Source organism: Lepidochelys olivacea (genome assembly GCF_965140295.1).
Source record: "Lepidochelys olivacea isolate rLepOli2 genome assembly, chromosome: 15".
Classification (NCBI taxonomy): domain Eukaryota; kingdom Metazoa; phylum Chordata; order Testudines; family Cheloniidae; genus Lepidochelys; species Lepidochelys olivacea.
Window position 1 is genome coordinate 30,834,510 of NC_140425.1, and position 8,402 is coordinate 30,842,911.

General features: G+C 54.1%; 1 protein-coding gene across 1 annotated transcript; it reads left to right on the forward strand.

The window, feature by feature from the left end:
* Nucleotides 1-1,195: 1,195 nt before the first annotated feature.
* Nucleotides 1,196-8,060, forward strand: FICD (FIC domain protein adenylyltransferase). Its single transcript, XM_084649246.1, has 3 exons — nucleotides 1,196-1,266; nucleotides 3,636-3,983; nucleotides 5,074-8,060. Exons 2-3 carry the CDS (start codon nucleotides 3,650-3,652, stop codon nucleotides 6,147-6,149), a joined length of 1,410 nt encoding a protein of 469 aa, XP_084505372.1. The 5' UTR covers nucleotides 1,196-1,266; nucleotides 3,636-3,649; the 3' UTR covers nucleotides 6,150-8,060.
* Nucleotides 8,061-8,402: the final 342 nt, after the last annotated feature.

An 8,402-nucleotide genomic window follows, 5' to 3' on the forward strand; every position in this document is an offset into this window, starting at 1 on the left:
CTTGTAAAGAGCATTAAAAAACACTTGAGATGCACGTAATTAACCCCATTTTACAGCTCAGGAGACTCCAACGGTTCTGTTGTGGCCCATAACCTTTCTGTGGCAGAGATGGTAACAAGGACCAAGCCTAGCACTTCCTTGCTCCCTCACCTGTGGTGTATCACACCCCTCTGCAGGAGTTTGTTTAGTGGCAGTGGGCTGTGCATTGCAGGTGCCAATAGATGCTCTGAAAAAGGTCACTGCAGGACACTGCTGCGAGGCCTTTATAGATTCCAAGGCCAAAAGAGACTATTGATAAGCCAGGCCAGAGACCTGACCCACAATGATCCCTAGAGCAGATCTTTAAAAATAAAATAAAATCCAGTCTTGATTTTAAAATTGCCAGTGATGAAAAATCCACCACAACCCTTGGTCAATTGTTCCATTAGTTAATTACCCTCCCTGCTAAAACTTCACACCTTATTCCCAGTCTGAATTTGTCTAGCTTCAGCTTGCAGCCCTGAGATCCCATTGTATTTTTCGCTGCGAGAGCAGAGAACCCTTCATCAAATTTTTGTTCCCTAAGCAGCCACTCCCGTAATCAAGTCACCCCAGGCCCTTCGGCCAGCCACAGAGCCAGAGAACAGCTCAGGAGACCCTCTCGCAGCAGGAGAGGCCCAGGTAACTCCATCCCCACACACGTCCAAGCGGCTCCAGCATGCAGCACTACACCCCCTCCCGCCCATCAGCCCTGAGCACCCCAGGAAGGGCTTATCTGAAGCCCCAGCTCCTGGAGTCCCAGGATGAAGGAAGAACCTGGGCATTCATTTCCCCACAGATTTCTAGCCCCAGGGGGATGCAGACAGCAGCTTGGAAACAGGCCCCTAAAGGCAGCAGCTGCCTACCCAACACTGACCGGCTACCCCCTCAGCACCCAGCCCCAAGCAGCTGGGCGGCCCCCTGGCTTTTAAATAGAAGCTCCCGCCCTTCACGATCGAACGGCCTTCTCATTGGCTGCTAGAGCTCAGACTGGCGTGAGCGCCCCGCCTATCGCGGCTCTCCACGAGCCTCTCCGGCGCCGGAGACGTGGAGCTGAACGGGAAACACGGCCGGAAGAGGGGGCGGGGCGAGGGGAGACGGATAGGCCGGAAGGCCAATGAGAAGGAGAGGCCGGGGGCGGACCAGCCAATGGTGGTGATCGGGGGCGGGGCAGGGCGGAGCGCGGAGACCTGTCTGGCCCGGGTGGGGACAGTAGCCGGCAGCCGGCGTCTGTGGGGCGGCCGCCAGGTGAGGCCTCGGGAAGCCCCGGGGGGCGCGGGCTGAGCTCTGGGGACAGTGGGCGGGCCATGAGGCCAGAGGAGCGGGGGCGCCCCGAGGGGGACGGGCCCCAGCCGGGGGGCGTCCCAAGGCCAGGCACCACCCAGCTGCCTGCAGGGAGCCCTGTGGGGAGCAGGCTGCTGGGGCCAGGGGCACCGCAGAGTCGCTGGGTGCTTTGCTGCCCCAGGTCCCCAGTCAGGCCACCCCCTGGGATCTTGCAGCCCGGGGATGGGTGGCGCGCCATAGATGGCCCCAGGAGGGGGGCGCCCCGAGGTCCGGGGGGGGACACGGGCCCCAGGAGGGGGGCGCCCCGAGGTCCGGGGGGGCCCCAGGAGGGGGGCGCCCTGAGGTCCGGGGGGGGACACGGGCCCCAGGAGGGAGGCGCCCCGAGGGGGGGGGACACGGGACCCAGCCGGGGGACGGGGCCCCAGGAGGGGGGCGCCCCGAGGGGGGGGGACACGGGCCCCAGGAGGGAGGCGCTCTGAGGTCCGGGGGGGGACACACGGGACCCAGCCGGGGGGCTCCCCGAGGGGGGGGGGACACGGGACCCAGCCGGGGGGTGCCCCGAGGCCTGGGGATGGGCACGGGCCCCAGCTGGGGGACGCAGCCCCAGGAGGGGGGCGCCCCGAGGTCCGGGGGGGGCTCCAGCAGGGGGCCGCTCCGAGGGGGTGCCCCAGCCGGGGGGCGTCCCAAGGCCAGGCACCACCCAGCTGCCTGCAGGGAGCCCTGTGGGGAGCAGGCTGCTGGGGCCAGGGGCACCGCAGAGTCGCTGGGTGCTTTGCTGCCCCAGGTCCCCAGTCAGGCCACCCCCTGGGATCTTGCAGCCCGGGGATGGGTGGCGCGCCATAGATGGCCCCAGGAGGGGGGCGCCCCGAGGTCCGGGGGGGGACACGGGCCCCAGGAGGGGGGCGCCCCGAGGTCCGGGGGGGCCCCAGGAGGGGGGCGCCCTGAGGTCCGGGGGGGGACACGGGCCCCAGGAGGGAGGCGCCCCGAGGGGGGGGGACACGGGACCCAGCCGGGGGACGGGGCCCCAGGAGGGGGGCGCCCCGAGGGGGGGGGACACGGGCCCCAGGAGGGAGGCGCTCTGAGGTCCGGGGGGGGACACACGGGACCCAGCCGGGGGGCTCCCCGAGGGGGGGGGGACACGGGACCCAGCCGGGGGGTGCCCCGAGGCCTGGGGATGGGCACGGGCCCCAGCTGGGGGACGCAGCCCCAGGAGGGGGGCGCCCCGAGGTCCGGGGGGGGCTCCAGCAGGGGGCCGCTCCGAGGGGGTGCCCCAGCCGGGGGGCGTCCCAAGGCCAGGCACCACCCAGCTGCCTGCAGGGAGCCCTGTGGGGAGCAGGCTGCTGGGGCCAGGGGCACCGCAGAGTCGCTGGGTGCTTTGCTGCCCCAGGTCCCCAGTCAGGCCACCCCCTGGGATCTTGCAGCCCGGGGATGGGTGGCGCGCCATAGATGGCCCCAGGAGGGGGGCGCCCCGAGGTCCGGGGGGGGACACGGGCCCCAGGAGGGGGGCGCCCCGAGGTCCGGGGGGGCCCCAGGAGGGGGGCGCCCTGAGGTCCGGGGGGGGACACGGGCCCCAGGAGGGAGGCGCCCCGAGGGGGGGGGACACGGGACCCAGCCGGGGGACGGGGCCCCAGGAGGGGGGCGCCCCGAGGGGGGGGGACACGGGCCCCAGGAGGGAGGCGCTCTGAGGTCCGGGGGGGGACACACGGGACCCAGCCGGGGGGCTCCCCGAGGGGGGGGGGACACGGGACCCAGCCGGGGGGTGCCCCGAGGCCTGGGGATGGGCACGGGCCCCAGCTGGGGGACGCAGCCCCAGGAGGGGGGCGCCCCGAGGTCCGGGGGGGGCTCCAGCAGGGGGCCGCTCCGAGGGGGTGCCCCAGCCGGGGGGCGTCCCAAGGCCAGGCACCACCCAGCTGCCTGCAGGGAGCCCTGTGGGGAGCAGGCTGCTGGGGCCAGGGGCACCGCAGAGTCGCTGGGTGCTTTGCTGCCCCAGGTCCCCAGTCAGGCCACCCCCTGGGATCTTGCAGCCCGGGGATGGGTGGCGCGCCATAGATGGCCCATCCCCACCCTGGAGCCCTTCTCTTGATATTTGCATTGGGGGTCTGGTTGGGGGGCCCTGCCCCCAGGAGCTCACAGTCAGAGCAGATAAGACAGACCCAGGTGGGGTGGGAAACAGCAGCACCCTAGAGGGCTAGTGACTTGCCCAGATCGCCCAGCAGGTTGGTGTTAGAGCCAGGAATAGAGCCCCGTTCTCATGAGTCCCAGACCGCGGCCTTCGCTGCTGCATCATACCGGCATGGCTACAACTCCTGTGCTAACGCAATTCCTGTTCCCAGGTCTGGCCCGGCCCATGAGAGATGCTCTTTGTGCCCACCCCTGGGGCCAGATGAATCTCTTGTCGATGGCTGTGGTGGTGGATCCTGAGCTGAAATGGATGAGTCTGTGGCTCCGTGTCAGATGGGCAGCAGTGCTAATGCTCCTGGTGGGCTCTCTGTTGGTGCTGTTGCTCCCACTGGCTGCGGTAGAAGAGCAGTGTCAGGCAGTGCTCAAAGGACTCTCCTTCCTGAAAACTAAATTGGGAGTAGGCTATGTAGGGATTACCAGGCACACAGGGCAGACAACTGGACTCAGCGTGACTTCAAGTGGATTAGAGCTGCTGGTGCTGAAATCCAAACCCTCCCCAGGTAAGAAATGGGCTTTCTGCACTTGAGAGACTAGGGAAATGTTGTGGGAGCATGTGCTGCAGACACAGGTTACTGCGTGACTGACTGTGTAACTCTCTGCATTTGTAGAGAGTCCTTATCCAAGGATCTCCATAAACACTCTATAAACGTTAATACTCTATAAACGTTAATAAACCCCCACAACACCCTTGCAAGTGAGAGAAGTTGTCCCCATTTTACAGAAGAATTAAACCTAGGTCGCACAAGTCAGTAGCAAAGCTGAAAATAAAAGCTAAGACTCCTGATGTGTAGTCCATAACTGGGCTAGCATGCATTGATTTGAACCATGAAAGGAGTGTGTGCTGGTATTTTACTAGCCCTGTTGGTCCTTTCAGATTTTCTTCCCACTTTTTCTCTGTTCCAGTGAAGCTGCATTAAAATTTCAGGATCTTGAACACAGTATTTTGGACTGCATTTGTAGTGCACTAGAAAGGTATTAAATATTTCAATAAAGAAACTGCAGAAATGCTTCTTCATACTGATCCCATTACCTACCTTGCTTAACTGACTACATGCATCGTATGAACCATCTGCCATTTCTGAAAACTGGATCCTAGGCAAGACCAGTCATCTGATTGTAATAGCAACACCTGTGCTAGTTGTATGTAGTTGGAGCAAGAGGCCTTCTCCACCAGCAAGCTGTGCAGGCAGGGCTGGTCCTGATCTACCTACCTTTCTCTTTAGGCTAAGGTCAGGTGTACCCTTGGAAGGCTTTGCTGGTACAGCTGGAGCAGTATACTATAGTGGCAAAGCCCTCCAAGTGTGAATGGAGTTTGTCAGCAAAACTCTGTTTCTTCCAGTATTCCAGCCCACTCACCTTCCCAAGTGAAAGAAGCTATTCCTGCTACAGTGCAGTTTTGCTAGTGTAAGTGCATCTACACTGTAGGGTGGGCCGGGCCTGAGTTTCTGGTATTTGTAACCCACAGTAAAGTCTGGAACATGAATTCTTTATATCGCTCTTGGCTTGATTAATTTCATTTTAATATGTATTAAAGGAACACTCTTAGTACCCATCGCTGTGGTGTCTAAGTACTGTTGTTGTGCATTTCAGAAATCAAATTAGAAGCCAAAGCAGCTTTGAATCAAGCCCTTGAAATGAAACGGCAGGGGAAGCGTGAGAAAGCCCATAAACTCTTCATGTATGCCCTCAAAATGAATCCAGATTACGTGGATGCTCTGAATGAGTTTGGCATCTTTTCTGAAGAGGAGAAAGACATCATTCAAGCAGACTACTTGTACTCCAAAGCACTGACCATTTCTCCTTGTCATGAAAAAGCTCTGATCAATCGGGACCGAACTCTGCCCCTGGTTGAAGAGATAGACCAGAGATACTTTAGCATTATTGACAGCAAAGTTAAAAAAGTGATGTCAATCCCCAAAGGCAATTCAGCCCTGCGTCGAGTGATGGAAGAGTCTTATTACCACCATATTTATCACACCGTTGCCATTGAAGGGAATACATTAACACTCTCTGAAATACGGCATATCATTGAGACCAGATATGCTGTTCCTGGGAAAAGTCTCGTGGAGCAGAATGAAGTCATCGGTATGCATGCTGCGATGAAATACGTAAATACCACACTGGTATCCCGAATAGGCACTGTAACCATCAGCGACATTTTGGAGATACACAGGAGAGTGCTGGGCTATGTAGACCCTGTGGAAGCTGGGAGGTTTCGGACTACCCAGGTGTTTGTAGGACATCATATCCCACCCCATCCTCAAGATGTTGAGAAACAGATGCAGGAGTTCGTACAGTGGATCAACTCCGAAGATGCCATGAGCTTACACCCTGTGGAATTTGGGGCCTTAGCCCATTACAAACTGGTATATATACACCCATTTGTAGATGGCAATGGAAGGACCTCACGCCTGTTAATGAATCTCATTCTAATGCAGGCAGGCTATCCACCCATCACAATCCGTAAGGAGCAAAGGGCGGAGTATTATCATGTCTTAGAAGCAGCCAATGAAGGAGATGTGAGACCTTTCATACGTTTCATTGCAAAATGTACTGAGACCACGTTAGATATGCTGCTTATTGCCACAACAGAATATTCAGTTGGTTTACCTGAGGCTGATGGCAGCACTGCTAGATACAAGCAAACTATTCCAGTCAAAACTTGAATGTTATGACGATCCAATGACAAAACGAATGTGTGGAGTAACAAAGCTACTCAACATTCCTGTTGAGAAACAACTCCACAAGAGGAGAAAATCACTCTTAGCATTTCATTTATTTAATGTTTAGTAAATTAATGTACTTTTTTATATCCATTATCCTTATGCCAAGCTAAACTGTGAAGCATTAGTGTTGAATGTGCACTAGGTCCAGCTTGTGTTACTGGAGGGGAAAGGAGAGAGAAATCCAAAGTGAGGCCACTTTGCAAGTGGGATCCAAGCTGTAGTAAAACTTATTGAATTACTTCCTACAATCCTATGTGGGATGGCTTCCTAAAGCCAACACCTTGTAATTGCCTTGATGCCATGTGTATCTTAATTTGTATTGTACAGGGAAGGCACAAGCACCCTTTCTAAAAGTCACAAGGTATTTTATTGTATTGCTACCATTGCCTTATTTTGCTTTCCAACAAAAACCCCTTCAGCCAGTGTTGTAGCACTTTATTTAAAAGCTCGTTAGTGGGATTATTTTACAATTGTCCAAAGGCTAGAGATCTCCTTTCCGCCCTCGCCCCATTGCTCATGTGCCATACTGCTCTTTTGGTAGCTAATCTATTTTTGTTAAAGGTAACATCTAAAATTAGGGCTTGTTTTGTTTTTTCAAACTTCGTATGTGCAGCCATACTTTGTATGGTGTCAGTTCCCTCTATTTGGGTGAGTTTTATGCAGCAACTGGGGGGGAAAAGGTTTAAAGTTGGTTTGAGACCACTGTCCAGGGGATTGAGGAGCAACTGAACAACCCATCTGTCCAAATTTAATTCAACGGGATTGCAAGTTGATTTCTTACATTGTGTGTAAGGACCCTATACTGCCTCCTGCAGCTTAGTAAGGATAACAGCTTACCTAATTCTGTCAGCAGAAGTTGTCATGCCATAGAAAGTGCCTCTTGCAATGAACACTCCAGTTACATGTTTGAAAACAGTTAGCTTCTGCAAAACCCTGGGAAGTATGTGTTCCTATACATGATAGGATTCAAGATCCAACCCCACCATTTCAGTAGAGATAGCAAATTTGAATACTAGATACTCTACATCCCAGTTAATGCATTTTCAGCCTCAACTGATACAAGAGGCTACTAGCCCTGACTGATGGCTTTAACAATTTCTAGATTTTCTGACTGCTACTGTGGTTGAGCTATATATGTCATCTCAACAGTATGGAGAGGGCCTTTCTGATGCTATAATTTTGCAAGTACTCAGAAGCACATCAGTTTCTTGCATTCTGACTCCAGTTACTGTTTGTAAATGCTTAAATTGGCAATATCTAATGAAACAATGTCAGTATGCTGCCATGTGCTCTTGCTTTGATAAAAATGCAGTTGAAGCTCATGACAGTAGCTCCTCAGACCCCTTCCCTGCTAGTTAGGTGATAGTATGACAAAAAACTGTAGCAAACTGAAAATATAACAGCCCAATGCATCCTAGTTGGATTACCTACAGCAGCATCCTGAATCTGAGAATGCAGTAAGATCTTTCCATAGCTCATTAACTGACCGGTATCAGCCACTCCATTTCTGAAGTCACAAGTAGCAGCTTGTAATTGTTATGCTGCCTTGTTTACTATACACAATAATTTCCCCCACCCTCTGACAAGTATTTCTCACTAGAGGCCTGGCATGAATCCCATTTAATAGCAAGTTTCATAATAAAATCAGGAGACCAATAAAGTATCAAGATATAGTGTTGCCTGTTCGTACGTGCTAGCTCATGTTCATGTCATGTATCATGACTCAATGCACTAAACATCACTGCCTGGGACAGTAAACAATGGGGATTGTTTTTAAAAGCATGCTTATTTTAGTACAAGATGTGTATATGGATTCTGCACTTTAGCTTTTTGTGGAAAATGTTATTTTAGTAACAGATTAATAAAGTATTTTACTATGTAAATCTTTGTTTTGGGATATCACTTAGCACAAGTTTAATACACTAAATTTTAAATTTTACATAGTAGAGCCTGGTTCCCCGAAATTTGTGTGTTAGCTGTCATTACCAGTTATTGTTACATTTTTTTTTTCCATTCAGGCAGATGTGGATTATTGTGCTTAGTTACAGCAAGAATTCCTGACTCCACTCATTATGCCCTTGCAGCATGACTGAGCCACTGATAACTACTCTCTGGGAATAGTTTTCTAACCAGTTTTGCACCCACCTTATAGTAGCTCCATCTAGGTTGCATATCCCTAGTTTATTTATGAGA